Source organism: Raphanus sativus, chromosome 7 (assembly GCF_000801105.2).
Source record: "Raphanus sativus cultivar WK10039 chromosome 7, ASM80110v3, whole genome shotgun sequence".
Taxonomy (NCBI): Eukaryota; Viridiplantae; Streptophyta; class Magnoliopsida; order Brassicales; family Brassicaceae; genus Raphanus; species Raphanus sativus.
In genome coordinates this window covers 1,309,870-1,327,649 of record NC_079517.1, presented here as the reverse complement: position 1 = coordinate 1,327,649, position 17,780 = coordinate 1,309,870, and the positions used below count along the sequence as shown (strand labels likewise).

The following is a 17,780-nucleotide window of genomic DNA, read 5'->3' as shown; positions in this document are numbered from 1 at the left end:
AAATATTTTGGTTATTTTTAAAGAGTGTGTATTTAAAATATTTTTGCATTTAAATCAGTATTTTTAAATTTAACCCGATTGTGATTATACCGGTTAATTCGGAGATCTGACAATTCAATTTATGTTTTTAAAATATTCATATTAAAAAATCACTAAAACCCGAGACTAATCGATTGAACTGATGGATGACCGATATGTAATCTAATTGGATTTAAATTGTAATAGTTTCATAATTTGTAATCTTATAATCGAAATTTTAAAGTTCACTATTTTGCAATTTATGAAATTATGACGTTTCTACAAAATTTTAAAAAGAAAATGATAGATATAAAAAAACTAAGATTAATTATTGTATTATTTGGAAATATTGATAGTAGTATAAAAATATATTGTTTGGAAACATTGATAGTAGTATAAAGAAATAAGTATATTGTTTGAAAACATGGATAGTAGTATAAAGAAAGGAACATTAGTGACTTAATGTATGTTTAACTATAAAGTATAAAAGTGTATTTAATTTAAAAACTTACAAAATAAATGTTAGGTCCAACAGAATGTTTCTGTTTTAATAAGATAGATGGCATGCAGTAACCACTAACTATATACTAATTCGTTGTTACATCAAATATTAATTAACGCCAAAAGTGAGCAAGACTTTGAGAAGACATAACCGAGACTAACTTTCATATTTACAAACTATACTTCTTTGGACATGTTATATGGTGTAGTATTTATAGCACTATTTGGTAAAAAAATCATGTTAAACAATATAACATCATAAGTTTGTTTCCGTCCACTTTGTTTGCAGAATTCAACACAAAGTTAAATAGAAACTTGACCGATTCAAACCAACAAAATTCAAACTGTACTAATTTTCGTTTGCGTTCTCCTTATATTTTTTTACCAAAAGCAAATTAACCAAACTGAATCCGATGGAAAAGGAACCCCATAATGTCCACCCTAATAGTAAATACATAAGAAACAAGAATCGAGCTGTTGAAGGAATAGTTGTAACGAAGATGTCCTCCAAAAATAAAACAATTGGATTTCACTGTGCTTGTATTCATATAAACACCACGATGGTCAAGACAAAAATGAGAGACCCCAATAATCAAATGAACACATTATTGGCTATATGATTAACACACAAGTAAATATTTTAGTTTGTAGTGTAGAATAAGAGAAACAAAGTGTAGATCAGGAGCTTTGACTTTGACCACATTAGAATCTTTATCACGTACTAAACGCTACTCAATGCAAAGAAGCACATGCATCCATCCACTTAGAGCCAAACATATGCATATGCGGTTAATGTTGTTGAGCTTCTACTCCACGTATGTATATGATTTATTTGCACTACCATCATAATATCTTTTCAAACCCTCCCCTAAAAAAGGCTAGAAACATCAAACATGTTTTTTTAATCCTTCCTTGTAGACATCTCTTGAAACGGTGATTTAATAACATGCTTTGTGTTTTTCCTCATTATGTACTTTTTTGCTCAAAAATTGAAATTATGATCGAAAGATGAACAAGTCGTACCAGCTTCGATCGGTTAATTTATTGTTACGCACACCCAATAAGCAACATTAAATTCAGTGTCTTTTTGAACGCCTCAGTGGTTAGATCATCCTAGAACAAAAGGATAAACTATATACATTTATATCCAAGTCTAACCAGAGTTATAACATTTGTATAAGTTGATCATACCATTTTAGGCGTCCTCTAAATATATTTAAGGTGACAGATATATTAAGTTTGGGGTTAGAGAGCCATTGAACACACAAACATCACACATATATCAGTTGGAAATTTATACTTAATTTATATGGCAATTCGATGGGATAAAACTAAATGTCTGGTAACACCATATGGTCAAGTATGTGTAGCCATAACACTATATGCGATATAACATTGAAATCTTTCTAAGACCATCTTCAATGTTTTTCTATTTTTTCTTAAACATAGAGAAATCTATTGAGTTTTGTTCCAATGTATCTTTTATGATAGTTCTTATATTTTTAGGAAGATAAAAATACTATTTATTTTTTGGATTAAAGATGCTCAAACTAATGGGTTTCTTTTAAAATTTATACAGATTAACAGCAGTTAAAAAATGAATGTTATTTGTAAATAAAGTATTAAATTAGTGAGGGTATTGTAGTCTTTTAATCAATAAATGAATGTTATTTATGTGATTTTTCTCCCCTGGTGCTATTTTGGTGATAAAAACTTTAAAAGTGCTATTATGGAGAATTGCCCGTTAAAAAGTTAGCTATTTTATTAAATAATTCATACTTTTTTCGTGCAAGTCAAATGTGAATATCTATTTTTTTGTAAATTATTCTATATCTAATAATTTTGTACATCCAATTTTGAAATAATTTTATTTGAGTCTAATGCTCTTTCTTTTATTCTTTTCAAAAGAAAGAATACTTTTGTTGTCTCTAACTAATAATTTTCTCTTTTAATTAATACAAATAGTTTTGCAGTTAAATAATAATTAGCTATTTATTAAATAATTCATACTTGTACATCTAATTTTGAAATAATTTTTATCTCAGACTAATGACCTTTTCCATTTACTAATTAATCCAAAACTTCTTTTTGTCGACCACTAATCCAAATCAAATACTTTTAGACACGGCCGGGAAATTTAGCCGACGCCACCACTGTACACCGCGTCCCTACTCGTGTGTGTGTTCTAGGTTACGGTTTTGGCGCTACGGGAATTAACCAGAGAGAGAGAGAGAGAGAGATGATGACGATGATGCCTCCGCAGCCGCAAGGCTACCACCATCCACAGACGCTGGAAGAAGTGCGAACCCTCTGGATTGGAGATTTGCAGTACTGGGTCGACGAGAATTACCTCTCTTCCACCTTCTCCCAAACCGGCGAGGTTAACACCTTATTCTCACGGATGGTTTGGCATCCATAGTTCTTAGGAGGCTTGTTTAGTGATATAATAGATAAAAGCAGGTAACTTTGGGTTTGGGGATGTTAATTAAAGTGTTATAGCTATCTAATTGCCTCTCACCATTTTAAGTGTTACAGTTGATCAATGTTGCTTTTATATCTACTAATAGAAAGTGTAGAGTAGATTATATTCTCCTAAGCTTCTTATAAGTTATCTCTATGTGGTGCAGCTCGTTTCTGTGAAGGTAATACGTAACAAGATCACAGGCCAGCCAGAAGGTTACGGTTTCATTGAGTTTATATCCCACGCCGCAGCAGAGAGAGCGCTTCATAACTACAACGGCACACCCATGGCTGGTACTGAGATCAATTTCCGTTTAAATTGGGCTTCTTTCGGTTCAGGACAGAAAGTTGATCCTGGAACCGACCATTCCATCTTTGTCGGAGATTTGGCGCCTGACGTTACGGACTATCTCCTCCAAGAGACTTTCCGTGTTCACTACTCTTCCGTTAGAGGTGCCAAGGTTGTCACTGATCCGAGTACTGGACGGTCTAAAGGTTACGGGTTCGTGAAGTTTGCTGAGGAGAGTGAGAGGAACCGTGCTATGGCTGAGATGAATGGGTTGTATTGCTCGACGAGGCCTATGCGGATCAGCGCGGCGACGCCGAAGAAAACCATTGGCTTGCAGCAACCGTATGCCGCCAAAGGTATGAGAACAAGAAAACACACACACAAGAATTTGATTTTAATGTTAGTAGAATCATTTATCTAACTGGGAGTTTTTTCTCTAGCTGCTTACACGATTCCAGCCCCGTCGGCAGTTGCTGCACCAGCTCCAGCATACGCTGCGCAACCAGCACAGGTCCTTGCACCTGAAAATGACATCACCTGTACAACGGTACGTTCCACTTGACGAGCTTGAAATCCCCCTGCTTGTCTTCATTCATTGGTTTTTGTGTACAGGTTTCAGTTGCGGATTTGGACCCAAATGTTACAGAGGAAGAGATGAAGAAAGCATTTTCGTCGCTAGGAGAGATTATTTATGTTAACATACCTGAAACAAAGGGATACGGTTATGTTCAATTCAAAACCAGGTAGAGAATTCACTTGTGATTGCTTCCATGTATTTGTTTGTCAGGTAATGCTTATTTCTAGCTCTGTTCACTAAAGTTTTGATTTCTCCCAGGCCGTCAGCAGAAGAAGCAATGCAAAAAATGCAGGGACATGTGATTGGTCAACAAGCAGTACGCATCTCTTGGAGCAAAAATCCAGGACAGGTGAAAAATCGTTTATACTGATGTGATGTAGAGCCTTACTCTACTCTCTGGTTCACTGAATGTCAGTTGATGAACTTTTAGTATTTGTTTCAGGATGGTTACGTTACACAAGCAGATCCTAATCAGTGGAGTGGGTACTATGGTTATGGGCAAGGCTATGATGCATATGCTTATGGCACAGCTCAAGACCCATCTTTGTACGCGTATGGTGGATATGGCTATCCTCAGTATCCGCAACAGGTAAAAAAATGAACTTTTAAAATTTCTTTTTTTTTTTCTTCTTCTTGGCAACATCTGGATACTTCTTGCTTTGTTCTTCTTCATTGTCCACAATTTTTTTTCAGGGAGACGGTACACAAGAAGTTACAAACTCTGCGGCAGAGCAAGACTTATATGACCCTATGGCCACTCCTGATGTAGACAAGTAAAAATTTCTCTGACTTTCTTACAACATTCGTACCTTGGTGGGTGGGTGATTAGTTGAATGGCTCCAATTCATTGTTCCTTTTGCATTTCTAGGTTAAATGCTGGTTACTTTTCGGTTCATGCAAGTGCCATACTAGGACGTCTATCGTGGCATCGTACCTCACCCCTCGCATCATAATTGACCAAATGATCACGAAGAGAAGAATAGAGAATGGTGGACTCTTTGAGATGTTTAATGTGTCCATTGTACAAGTCACTGCTCTTTGTTTGATTGTTTTGCCTGTATTAAATCTTTTTTTTTCTTTCTGTAATCCACAATCAGGATCTAGTATCATGAAAAATACCAACTTTCTGGAAATGTCTCCAGAGAAAGACTTAAGAGGCATGTGTTTGTATACTATCCATGTTTGTATATGCTTTGCTCAGCCTGTGAGTATACAAACAACACTAATGCACATATTTGAATTGAAAAAAGGAGTTTGATACATTTGAGAAACATCTGAAACTTTTAAATCAGTAGTAGACAAGCATACACATATATTTACGAATATGAAACACCTCCCTAATCCCATACAATCTCTCTTCTCCAGTTGAATCATGAGCAACCCAAGCCTACTTTACAATAACAACTTTTCTTCTTCTTGATTCTCTTTTTTTTTTGTCTCTGACTTAGTCTCTTCAAGTTGTGTCAAAAGACACGTCACGCCGCTTCTTCGGGTTAGGATCTGGGTTTCCTTTTCTCATCATTGCCACAAACTCCTCGTAGTTTATCCTCCCATCCTACAAATTAAATTAGTTTTTTTTAGTGTATGTGCTTATAAAAGTAGTCAAAGATAGTAGTAGAAGGAGCCTTACATTGTCTCCATCAACTTCAGAAATGATTTCCTTAATATCTCTGCCATCACTCATGCCAAACTCCCTCAGGGCTTGCTCCAGCTCTTCCATTGTGATATATCTGGAAACCAAAGACCATCATTTATTTAACTGGTTTCAACTATCATAAACTGTTGTGCTAGTTACTTTACTTACCCACTGTTATCTTTGTCAAAGTGTTGGAAGGCTGAGAAGAGATGCTCTTCTCTGTCAAGTCTGTTAATGTGCATTGTTGCTGCTATGAACTCTCCATAGTCTATTGTTCCGTTACCGTCCGCATCAGCCTACAGAAAACATAAAAGACTCAGTTCTTCTAGCATCTTAATATAAATAGATAGATAGAATACACAAACAACAAGAAGAAGACTTACAGCTTCCATTAACTGTTGGACTTCGTATTCAGATAGCCTTGTACCTTGCTTGGCAAGTCCTTGTCTTAGTTCCTCAAGAGTTATTGTTCCACTGTCATCTGTGTCCATACCTTTGAACATCTCCTTTAGTCCCATGATTTCTTCTTCTGATAAGCACCCGGCTATCACCTATTCGTTGATGAGGCCAGTGAGATATATATTACACCAAAGAGTCGTTCTCATATATATACATATATACACTTCAGAGAAAGAGATAAAAAGATATTTTACCCTTAAAGCAACTTTCTTAAAGTTGTTCATTGCTTTGAATTGCTTGAGCCTTGACATCACTGCATTGTCAAGAGGAACATCTGGTGCTTCTCCATCCTCCTTAATCCATGGATGGTCTTTTAAAATTACACAAAAGGAAAACAAAATTTTTTAGAAAAAAAGTTTACTGCAATATATATATAGTAGAAAAGAGATGCTTACTGAGAACTTGAGCAGCAGTCAATCTCTGTTTTGGATCAGAGTTTAGCATCTTCCTAACAAGATCCTTTGCCTGGTGTGAGATAGCTGGCCATGGATCACTTGCAAAATCAATCTGCCCACTTAGAATGGCGTTGAAAATCCCATTCTCAGACTCTGAAAATAACATGAACGATAAGAATCAACCTCTTTTATGATGTTTGAAAGACAGATATGACATACCAGCCCAGAAAGGTGGGACACCACACAAGAGAATATACAACATAACACCAATGCTCCAAATATCAGCCTCAGGTCCATACTTCCTCTTCAAAACCTCAGGTGCAATGTAATAAGCACTTCCCACAATATCTTTAAACTCCTCTCCTGGCTTGTAGAACACGGAAAGCCCAAAGTCGGTTGCCTTGAGAGGAGAGTTCTCATCTTTGTTTAGCAACAGAAAGTTCTCAGGCTTCAAGTCCCTGTGAATAACCCCCATTGAATGACAAGTATGGATAATCTGAACAATGGTCCTTAGCAACGAAGCCGCTGCTCTCTCCGAGTAATGCCCTTTGGCTATAATCCTATCAAACAACTCTCCTCCAGCGCAAAGCTCCATAACCAAATGCACGTTGTGCTTATCCTCGTACGCTCCTTTGAGCTCCACGATGTTTGGTTGACCCGTCAAGTGATGCATTATCTGAACCTCTCTTCTCACGTCCTCAATGTCTTCCTTGTTCACCAGCTTCCTTTTGGCAATGGTCTTGCACGCGAATTGTAGTCCTGTGGCTTTTTGAGTGCAGAGATAGGTTACACCGAACTGTCCACGGCCAAGCTCTTTCCCTAACGAATATGAGCTCTTTACATCTTCCATTGGTCGGCCTAAGACAGGTCCTATGGGTCCTTGTTTGGTTGCAGGAGGAGGAGACGCTGGTGGGTGTCTCGAAGCTTTCACAGAGGCTTCTGCACCATCTCCGAGTCCTTTTTCATGCGTGGGTTCGTCTCGTCCATGAGCGCAACAATTACCCATTGTTGCAATTAAGGGGAGAGGAAGTAAGTTCTCTCAACCAGGAAGAGAAACACAATGTTGATAGTATTCTTTTAGGTTCTCAACAAATTTTTCTTCCTCTGTCTATTCTTTTAGGTTTTGAGTTTCTTCTGTAGCAAGAAAGTTTAGGAGTTTTTGCTTATGAATGGCCATTAATAGTATTTTTCTGTTTTTGCAAGTCTTGTTCATTTTGGCTGGCCTTCAGTTTTCAAAAACGATAATAGGTTTTGCTGATGGGGAGAGACTTTAGGAACCACTAATCCTATCTGTGTTTATGTTATTTGAAGCAATATTAGTTTTTTTACAAAAGGTTAAGAGAGAATTTAGGAGGTTGCTTGTATATTTTGATAACTAAAATGAACCTTCTGTTATTATACCCACTCTGTTTCAAAATATAAATAGTTTTTTAAGTTTTCTTGTTTTATAATCTAATCTATTAATTTAGGGTTCTATTTTTATCTACTATTAACAAGTCATAGTAGGACCACTTAAAGAATTAGTCAATATGACATATTTGATTATTTGTATTAACAATAAACCAACTATAAATATATTAACAATAAACCAACTATAAATTTGATTTTTTTAATTATAATAAAATATGTTGAGAAAGAATCTAACAAAATCTTAGTTTAAAATTTAAATATTTTTTTATAAATAACACATTAATATATTTCGAAATTAGTAATATAATATTATTATAAGTAAATTTAACTAAAACTTATTATAAAAAAGAAAATAAAAAATTCTTTATACTAACTTTTTTATAGATTCTATGATATATTCCGTATTATATAAAAATAGAAGTGCTATATGAATTAAATATTAAAAATATATTAAATAGGTAAATTAACAAAAAAAATTATTTTATTTTTTGACTTAAATAAATTATTGATCATCATTATAATGGATTAAACTTCGAAAACTATATAATACTTTTATATTAAAATAAATGTATTAACATAAGTTAAAATTGTATATTTACAGCCATATATTATCTTTTTATTTATTTTGAAACTATTAGCAATATATTGCTTAAAAATGTTTATATACAAAAATATAATAATATATAATAACCTTTAGTTCATATACTATTTAAAAATATGTTATTAGTAAAATATGAAATTTCAGTAATTCATTTAAAATATTAGTGACAAAAATCAAATTTTAATTATAAATTTTATATTATTTTAATTGTAACAAAATTTGTTGATAAAAGAATTAAAATATCACCAAAAATTCAAATATTTTATAAAATAATACAGTAATGTAGTACCAAAACAAATTCAAAATTCATGTATTATTCCAAACTCAAATAGTTGTGTAATTTTCCAAAGTTGTCTCGAAAAAATATATTATTTTGAAAATAAATATTCAAACTCAAAATGATAATATTTCAAATTTTACAAAAGACAAAATCATGGATAATAATGATTAACTTTTTGAAATGTACCTGAAAGAAACTAACTATATATGTTGTAAAAATTTAAAGTAACCTAATGTTTTGACGTCTTAATTTAAAAAAAAAATAGAACTTAATATCATAACATCCAAAACAAATATCCTATATAATAAATTTAATAAAATAGTATGATAGATACTACTATGTATAAAGTTTACTAAAACAATAGGATTATATTATTTATAATAAATAAATCCCGTAAAATACTAAAATGAGATATGTTAAAGTATATTTTCTTAAACACAACATGTAAATATAATTATTTTAGTCATATTTATTTTCTATAATATAAATAAATAAAATTTAAAAATGTATTATATGCCAAATTTTTAAATTAAAGAAAACAACATAATTTGAATGGGGTTCTCTATTTGAGTATTTCATATTTTTATTTTATTTTACCTAACTCGAAAATATATTAATAAGTAATAAAAATCAATAACAAAGTAATTTTTTTTTAAAAACCATTATATATTAATAATACTGAATAAGAAATATAAACAATAATATGATATAGTAATACAATATATAACACTAAAATAGAAATTATATATTTAAAACATTTTTAATAATATAAAATATATTTTAAAAATATAAATATATCCGCACGAACGTGCGGGTTAAAATCTAGTATAAGTTATTTCCAAGTTTCAATGCAAAAAGCTAACAAGTTAAACAATATTTTAATAAAAGATTTTTAAAAATTAAGTATAATTTATCATTGGTCATTTTTACTTAATTAAATGTTCAGATTAAAAAGTAATTACCTCTTTTCATCATAACTATTTACAATTTAAAATATATGGAATATAGTTTCCGAATATGATCTGCCATTATTCGAATGGTGTTCAATTTTGGTTCAGTTTTTTTTAGATTGTCTGTTTTTTTAGTTTTAGAGGTATAGAAATTGTTCGATTATTTTTAAAATTCAGATCGGTTATTTTGTTTTTCTCGTTGGATAACAATGTTACGAACTGGCTAATAGCAAATTAATTTTTTTTTTCTGTTTTCAGAAAAAAATAAATAGTTTGGATAAAATATATCTAGGTAATTGGTTTTTCTGAATAATTCATATAATTTTAAATATTTTAGAGTAAAAACTCTTGGTAATTAAGTTTTTTTTTCTGGATATTTCAATTTATAAATAGTATTTTTAGAATGTTTGGTAATTCAAAACAACTGATATTTTTAAATTATATAAAATATATTTTAGATATTTGGATATCCATTTAATTTTCGGTTCGGTTCTAGTATCCTGGTTCCAAAAATACAAGGACCATACATATATTTGCAAATATTGGTTTGGTTCTCGATTTATATGCCCAAACCTAATTTAAACTAGGAATTGGGTAGAGTGTAAAGAGCTTGTTCTTGGGTGATCAAACAATAAACTCTGAAGGGAAAGTTTCAGAAAGCAGCCTCTATTAGAGGACCTCAGAGCATGCCAAAATGTGAATGCTATCAAATATTATGTGTGAGCTTAACACAAATTTGGATCCAAATTGGATGAAACTGATTCGTGATTTGAAAGTTCATATCATTTTATAAAGCAGTCGGTTAATAGTTTAGTTAGTTAAATGAGAAAGTTACGAACATTATTATTCGCTTTACAAGGGAGTCAAAATGAGGAACTAAACTAAAAATAAACGCAGAACCTACCTAATCCGGAATAGTTAATCAAAGGGAAAATCGCATAAAAAACCTTTAAAGTGCCACTTACTAGCACTTTAAATCTTGAAGGTTTTTCACTAACACTTTTAACCCTCAATGTGACATTTGTATCATAAAAAACCTCAAACGCAAAATTTGACCTGTTCAGCAGGTAATTTTTCAAAAGTAATTATTTAATTAATAAAATAAAATAAATAAATGAATAATAAATTCGAAAAAATAATAAAAATCAAAAAATTTTAATAAAATTCATAAAATGAAAACATAAATCAAAATTAAATTATAATTTTAGAAAACTAAATAAATATTTTAAAATTAAGTAATTTTCTAAAATTTTAATAAAACAAAAATAACTAAATTTAATAATAAATAAGATTAAATTTAAATAGAGAAGAACTAAATAAAAAGTTCACAATTTTTTTTTAAAATAGAATATTCAAAATATATTTTTAGTTATAAGATTTTTTTTCAAAAAATATATCGTATCATCGTGGACTATAACAATTTCTAATATATCACTAGTGACGATGATGGTTTCTCACATAACCATTAACAATGACGATAATTGTCATATCTCCAATGATAATTTCTAATATCATCATTGAAAATAATATTTATGAAAATATACTATTTAATTAATAAAATAAATAAAAGTCAGAAAATTAAAAAAAAAATCATAAAATTTAATTAAAAATCATAAGTTAAATAAAAATCAGAAACCATCATCGTCACTAGTGATATATTTGAAATTGTTATTGTTTACGATGATATGATATATTTTTCGAAAAAAAAAATCTTATAATAAAAAAAATATTTTGAATTTTCTATTTTTAAAAATTTATGAACTTTTTATACAGTTCTTCTCTATTTAAATTTAATCTTATTTATTATAAAATTTTAGTTATTTTTATTTTATTAAAAATTATTTAATTTTCTAAAATTTTAATTTAATTTTTCATTTTTGTGAATTTTATTAAATTTTTCGATTTTATTTATTTTTGAATTTTTTATTTATTTATTTTATTTATTTATTTATTTTATTAATTAAATAATTATTTTTTAAAAATTACCTGCTGAACATGTCAACTTTTTGATTTGAAAGTTTTTTATGATACAAATGTCACTTTGAAGGTTAAAAGTGTTAGTGAAAAAACTTCAGGGTTTAAAGTGCTAGTAAGTGACACTTTGAGAGTTTTTTATGCGATTTTTCCGTTAATCAAATAAGGCCATGGAACAGGAGGGTCATTACCAGCTGTTGCTGAGGTGGCGTACTGTGATTAGTTGGACATGATTTAAATACGGACTTAAAGTTTTACTTGACCCGACCCGTGACTTCTCCGACACAAATCCATCCACTCTCTTCAACAGAAGTAGTAGGTGGAAAGGAAAGCAATGTCCCTTCCTCTTTTCTCTATCTATCTACAGCTAAACCTCCTCTTTCCCTCTACATCTCGCGGCGGAGCCACGGAGGAATCCTGCGACGGCTGATCGGCTACACTGTTGCTTCCTTTTAGTGGGAGGAGGAGGAGGAGGAGGAGACTTTGGTTTGGTGTTGATGATTGTTTGTCTCTTTCTACTGTAAAAGAGGTGAAATCGAAACCATATCCTCTAGTTTGGATCTGAGATTATGCTGTTGAGGCAATGGAGGCTTCTTTAGCAGCTTTGGAGCGGCCACGAGGAGGTTCTGCTTCTAATACGGTAATGAATTTTATTTTTTTTCATTTTCTGGGTACAATTGGAATCAGATGAAGATAGGGATGTTTTTCTTTATCACAGAGTGAATCGTATGATAATTTTATTTCATAACCATGGTTTAGTGGTGTTTCCAAGATTTTAGTTTGTCTGAATTTCGTTTACTAGGTATATGTCGGAAACTAAAAATAGACAAGTGTATTTGCTACAAAGTTAATCTTATTGTATACGATGGGAGTTTGGAGTTTATAATCTCCACATTGTCAGACCTTCGTTGCGTCTGAGTACATGTTCATTATACCAAAATAGAAGATTTCCTGGGAAGTTATTTATCAGTTAAGTAGTAATGAGACACATGGACAGAGTAAAGGGATTCGACTGGCTGAAGGAGTAGCATGCATATTTTTATTTTATTTTTTTGCCAATCTCTGGTACTCAATATCAACTGAGAACAATTAAAGTTTACTTGTCTCTGCAACTATCTGTTTTCTCTAGTTTTCTAAATGTAAGTTTTGTAACTAAGCTATTGGTTGTTGCTGATATATCATTGTAACTCGCAATTGTCTGACAGGTTTATAAGAGTGGTCCACTTTTCATATCTTCCAAAGGTATCCTTGTGGCTTCTTGCCCCTCCCTATTTTTCTAATAAAGTTGTCACACATTTCATTATATCTGTTCGGTTCTTCTATTCCTTGTGGGTATAACATAGTGCATTGAAAATTGTATTTTGGCATTCTATAAGGACTGGGCTGGACGTCTTGGAAGAAACGCTGGTTCATCCTCACACGTAACTCTTTGGTCTTCTTCAAAAATGACCCTGTTAGTATTTACATTCTTACTCCCCCTTTTCCACCGTTGGATTTTTGCTCTGCGTAGTTGATAATGCATGTTAAGATTCATGATATTCGTATTGTAACTAAAAATTTCACAGGGTACGCTACCACAGCAGGGTGGTGAAGTTAACTTAACCTTGGGTGGCATCGACTTGAATAACTCTGGAAGGTATATGCAGGATTTTGCTAATTGATTTTAATATATCTTTTTGGAATTTAGCTTACAGTGTCTTTTGTTTTCAGTGTTGTGGTGAGAGAGGATAAAAAATTGTTGACTGTTTTATTTCCTGATGGGCGTGATGGGAGAGCTTTCACTCTTAAGGTGCTTCGACAGTACAATACATTCTTTCTCCCTTAGATGTCTACTCGAAAAAATGATCTTTGTTCTAGCTGCTAACTTTCTCTCTTTTTTTTTTGTGATGCAGGCTGAGACATTTGAAGATCTGTACGGCTGGAAAACTGCTCTTGAGCATGCTCTTGCACAGGCCCCTAATGCAGTGCTCAGCATGGGTCATAATGGAATATTCCGTGCTGAAACTAACGAGGCTATCGAAGGTTCCTTTCATCAGTGTCACAACTTTGGCCTACGCATCTTATATCTAGAATACTGTTATGCTTGTAAATATTCTGCCTGAAATGTTTTTTTTTTCATTACTTATACGTCGTTTTGCCTTTATTGTCCGTAAATGCTAGGGCGGGATAAGCGTCCATTAAACTTGGTTGTTGGAAGACCAATCTTACTTGCTCTTGAAGATATTGATGGAAGCCCATCATTCCTCGAGAAAGCTCTTCAGTTCATTGAGAAATATGGTAAGTTCTTGAGAAAATATGGGTTGTTATCACCATGCATTTTTCTTTTAACTGTTTTGTTCTGGTTGTGTGGCCTTCTGTTTCTTCAGGAACTAAAATTGAAGGAATATTAAGACAGTCTGCTGATGTGGAAGAGGTGGAACGTAGAGTTCAAGAATATGAACAGGGTATCTATAATCTTCTCATGCTATATAATATGTTCTTAGACTTCCCTGGTAGTGGTAGTTTAAGATATGTGCTCCCTCCAATACACGGTTTATATTATTTACGTTCTTTCTCTCCAAATGATACCTAGGGAGAACCGAGTTCGCTTTTGATGAAGATCCGCATGTTATTGGAGACTGCATTAAGGTATTTGCTTTTCAACTTCTTCTTCTGTTGGTTTGTGCATTATTACAATGCTAAGGTTGTTTTTATTTCACTTGCAGCAAGTATTGAGGGAGTTGCCTTCTTCTCCGGTGTCAGCATCTTGTTGTACTGCCCTGCTGGAAGCTTACAGTGAGCCTCCTTACCCTTTTCTCCTTCCTCTGATGCAGATCTCTGTGTGCGTGTATATATATATATATATTTAATTGTTTTGCTGGATCAGGAGTCGAGTCTAAGGAAGCTCGCATTAGTTCACTGCGGTCTGCTATGGCGGAAACATTTCCTGAACCTAATAGACGTTTACTACAGCGGTATGTTTCCAGATTTCCCTTCTGGACTGTTTAGAGCTAATAACTGAATTCTCGCTGCTAACAGTTTATAAGATATATTAGATGTGGTAGTTGATGTTACTTGTTTTCCAGTCAAGTCTGAGTCTGTTTGCGTTGTACACTCAGGATTCTGAAAATGATGCATAATATCTCGTCCCATTCCCACGAAAATCGAATGAACCCATCTGCTGTAGCTGCTTGCATGGCTCCTCTGCTCTTACGTCCTCTTCTTGCTGGTGAATGTGATCTAGAGGACGAATTTGATAGCGGTGAAGACAATTCTGCTCAGCTTCTTGCTGCCGCTAATGCTGCCAACAATGCTCAAGCCATCATTACTGTTCTCCTAGAGGATTATGGAAGTATTTTCGATGTAAGACGCACTCAGATAATTTTGAACAAATTTTAATCATGCTCTATGACTTATATGCTTCCACGATGGGTCAACAGTTTCTTATATATTTGCAATTTTTTTCAGGAAGAAAATATTCAAAGATGTTCCGTTTCCACCGAATCGCATATTGGTAATAGTGGACCTGATGATTCTAGTGACGATGACAACAACTCAAAAAATGAATATCATAATGCAGAGAATGAAGTGACAGATGATGATGACAACGAGCGTGCATTGAGTGGAAAAATGAGTGAGAGCAGCGGAGGCACAAGCAGCGATCTCTATGAATACAAGGTTATTTCTCCTTTGGCCAGATCTGAGTCTCTCGATTCCTTTAATATACTCACGCTTACATCTATTTGTATAGTGTTGGTAATGTAATGAAATTGATTACATAGGTGGTGATATAATGTGATGCCGTTAAGCATAGTTTGTGTATGTGTCTACTCCTGCTATTTTTAATGATTGCTGAATACATTTTTTGTAGGGGTTTGTTGCTGATGATTCTGATATTGAATCACCTAGAGAGACAAGTGGTCCAATACGTAATTCAAACGTACGAACAGATCCTGTTGTGAGAAATCTTTTCATCAACTCCATAGATCAACAAGCTGGAGAGCAGATAGGTGGTGATGATCCAACAAAATATGGAGGAAACTCACGTCTAGTAAGTGGCGGCGAGTCTTTTCAACCAGGGAAGGTTCTAAATGTACTCACTCATGGAAATACATTGGCTTCTCCTGGTCTTGAATCATCAAGTGAGAGGCCCGTGAATAAGGGCACATCCTCCTCTGTTCCTGCAAAGCGTGCAACATTCTGGGGTCGTGGCAGTGTATGTACTTTGCTTATCTTGATCAAGTAGTTCTTATTCCTGTACATGTGTCAGATTTGATACATTAGTTAAGTATACTGGAAGAATGATAGAAAACTTTTCTCCTCCAATTAGTTTTAAATGTCATGATAGATAATGAATGTCTGGTGGAATAGTATCAATAACATTTTCTTTGCTCTTTCTTTGTCACAGGCCAGAAAGAGATCTACAGATGGATCGTTTGATTCTTCAGGAGAGGACGAGTAAGACTTTCACTCTTGAGTGTATTCTTCTACTAGCATTATTCTCTTTCTATGTTGCTGTCTGAGCAATATCGTAATCTAATGATTCATCTCTTTGGTCTAGCTTGAATCGATTGACACTCAAGATTGTTCTTGCTTGGTGTTTTTCTACTACTAATTGGTTCAACAATTGTTTGTAGGCTTGCTATACAGAGGCTCGAGACCACGAAAAATGAATTGCGACAGCGAATAGCAAAAGAGGTAATCATCTGCTGCCTTCAAGTTTATTATCTGACTTCATTAATGCATTAACACGGGTCTCCATTATCACATATAGGCCAGAGGTAATGCGATACTACAGGCTAGCTTGGAGAGAAGGAAGCAAGCACTTCATGAGCGTCGTTTGTCGCTTGAACAAGATGTATAAAATTTCTCTTCAAACTACCCATGTTTATGAATCTCTCCTCTCTACATTTAAGACTAATGTCACAGGGATGCTCTTCTGGTTTGATGGGGGAATACTTGTACAGGTGTCAAGATTACAAGAGCAGTTGCAAGCCGAAAGAGATCTCCGAGCAGCACTGGAGGTTGGTTTGAGCATGTCCTCTGGACAATTCAGCTCACATGGTGTGGATTCGAAAGTAAGTATTATCTTTTTAGGGAAATGGTATTTAGAAACAATGAGTTCTAGTGTAGTATTAACGATCCATGCATATTTTGAAGACAAGGGCTGAGCTTGAGGAAATTGCTCTTGCTGAGGCTGATGTGGCAAGGCTGAAGCAGAAAGTCGCAGAGCTTCACCATCAGCTTAACCAACAGCGTCAGACTAACTTTGGTTCTTTCTCAGAGGCGCGTGATAGTCATCAGTATCTCCAGAATCACAATCCTCAAAAGTGAGTTGCATTACTACTTATTTTACTTTCCTTACACAGCCGTCCATGTTTTTTTTTTTAATTTCATGACGACTTATCACTGGTACTGTATTTTCTGCAGAAGGTTTCTTCAACAAGATTTCGATTCCACTCTTGCCTTTGTAAATCATGAAAGAAAACAACGACACGAGGTATTTTTTACCGAAGTTTCTGTCATGGATTCTGTTTCAAAATTAGGATCAAACAGATAGAATATACTGTTTAATCTGCAGGAGAATGTGCTAGGAGCGGAGTGGAGAAATAGTAAAGGAGGAGGATCTTTTGGTGTTGGCAATAATAGCAGGCAACCGTCTCTCAAGCAAGTACAAGAATCAACAAGTATGTTGGTGGACTCTAAAAGCAGTGAAGAAGAGTCAGGAAAGATGTTTATAGACAAATTCTCAGCCATAGATTCTCCATCTGTTCCGTCGACTTCAAGATCATTAGATGTAAGATCTTCTACTCATTAGGAATTCATGACAATGCATACTCCTAACATGCTAAGATAAGAAAATGAACGGGTTTTGCAGATAACAACAGAGTACGCAAGGCCTAATCATCCGTCAGCAGCTGCATCAGCAGCTCTGGTAGAGTTAACAACCCGTCTTGATTTCTTCAAGGAAAGACGTTCGCAGCTAATGGAGCAGCTCCATAGTCTGGATCTTAACTACGGCCCTTCTTCTTCTTCTTCTTCTCAAGATTTCATACACAGGCCGCCATCTTCTCCACCTTGGAACTAACACTATGAGAATAATAAAAAGTATAATGTTTGCTCACTGTATATGTGGTTTGGTGATTGATTTATGATTGTGATTAGTTTTCTTCCTTGAAGACAAGAATGAGCTCATTGTGTATATAAAAGACTTATAGTTTGTTTTGTTTTATGTGAGTGAGGTTGGTTTT

General features: G+C 33.6%; 3 protein-coding genes across 5 annotated transcripts; 2 read left to right on the top strand and 1 right to left on the bottom strand.

The window, feature by feature from the left end:
* The first annotated feature begins 2,623 nt into the window (after positions 1-2,623).
* On the top strand, positions 2,624-5,032 carry LOC108814397 (polyadenylate-binding protein RBP47B'). Its single transcript, XM_018586958.2, has 8 exons — positions 2,624-2,899; positions 3,147-3,624; positions 3,709-3,815; positions 3,881-4,011; positions 4,104-4,194; positions 4,288-4,434; positions 4,539-4,618; positions 4,714-5,032. The coding sequence occupies exons 1-8, from the start codon at positions 2,759-2,761 to the stop codon at positions 4,796-4,798; spliced, it is 1,260 nt and encodes a 419-aa protein (XP_018442460.1). The 5' UTR covers positions 2,624-2,758; the 3' UTR covers positions 4,799-5,032.
* An 84-nt stretch (positions 5,033-5,116) lies between these two features.
* LOC108814396 (calcium-dependent protein kinase 34-like) lies at positions 5,117-7,444 on the bottom strand. The gene is made up of 7 exons (XM_018586957.2): positions 6,555-7,444; positions 6,336-6,488; positions 6,135-6,250; positions 5,865-6,032; positions 5,650-5,777; positions 5,476-5,575; positions 5,117-5,400 (listed from the first exon to the last, which is right to left on the bottom strand). The coding sequence occupies exons 1-7, from the start codon at positions 7,339-7,341 to the stop codon at positions 5,299-5,301; spliced, it is 1,554 nt and encodes a 517-aa protein (XP_018442459.1). The 5' UTR covers positions 7,342-7,444; the 3' UTR covers positions 5,117-5,298.
* A 4,377-nt stretch (positions 7,445-11,821) lies between these two features.
* Positions 11,822-17,779, top strand: LOC108815917 (rho GTPase-activating protein 7). 3 transcript variants are annotated; one of them, XM_056990317.1, is made up of 23 exons: positions 11,822-12,190; positions 12,756-12,792; positions 12,927-13,003; positions 13,116-13,186; positions 13,261-13,339; positions 13,443-13,572; positions 13,711-13,827; positions 13,917-13,994; positions 14,123-14,178; positions 14,256-14,325; positions 14,417-14,504; positions 14,649-14,892; positions 14,998-15,043; positions 15,110-15,207; positions 15,401-15,745; positions 15,938-15,987; positions 16,167-16,227; positions 16,304-16,387; positions 16,497-16,607; positions 16,690-16,859; positions 16,960-17,029; positions 17,111-17,326; positions 17,408-17,779. In XM_056990317.1, exons 1-23 carry the CDS (start codon positions 12,134-12,136, stop codon positions 17,615-17,617), a joined length of 2,565 nt encoding a protein of 854 aa, XP_056846297.1. In that variant the 5' UTR covers positions 11,822-12,133; the 3' UTR covers positions 17,618-17,779. The 3 variants fall into 3 exon arrangements, with proteins under 3 accessions (XP_056846297.1, XP_056846296.1, XP_056846295.1); XM_056990316.1 differs by having other exon boundaries at positions 14,998-15,207; positions 16,963-17,029; XM_056990315.1 differs by having other exon boundaries at positions 14,998-15,207.
* The last annotated feature ends 1 nt before the right edge of the window (position 17,780 follows it).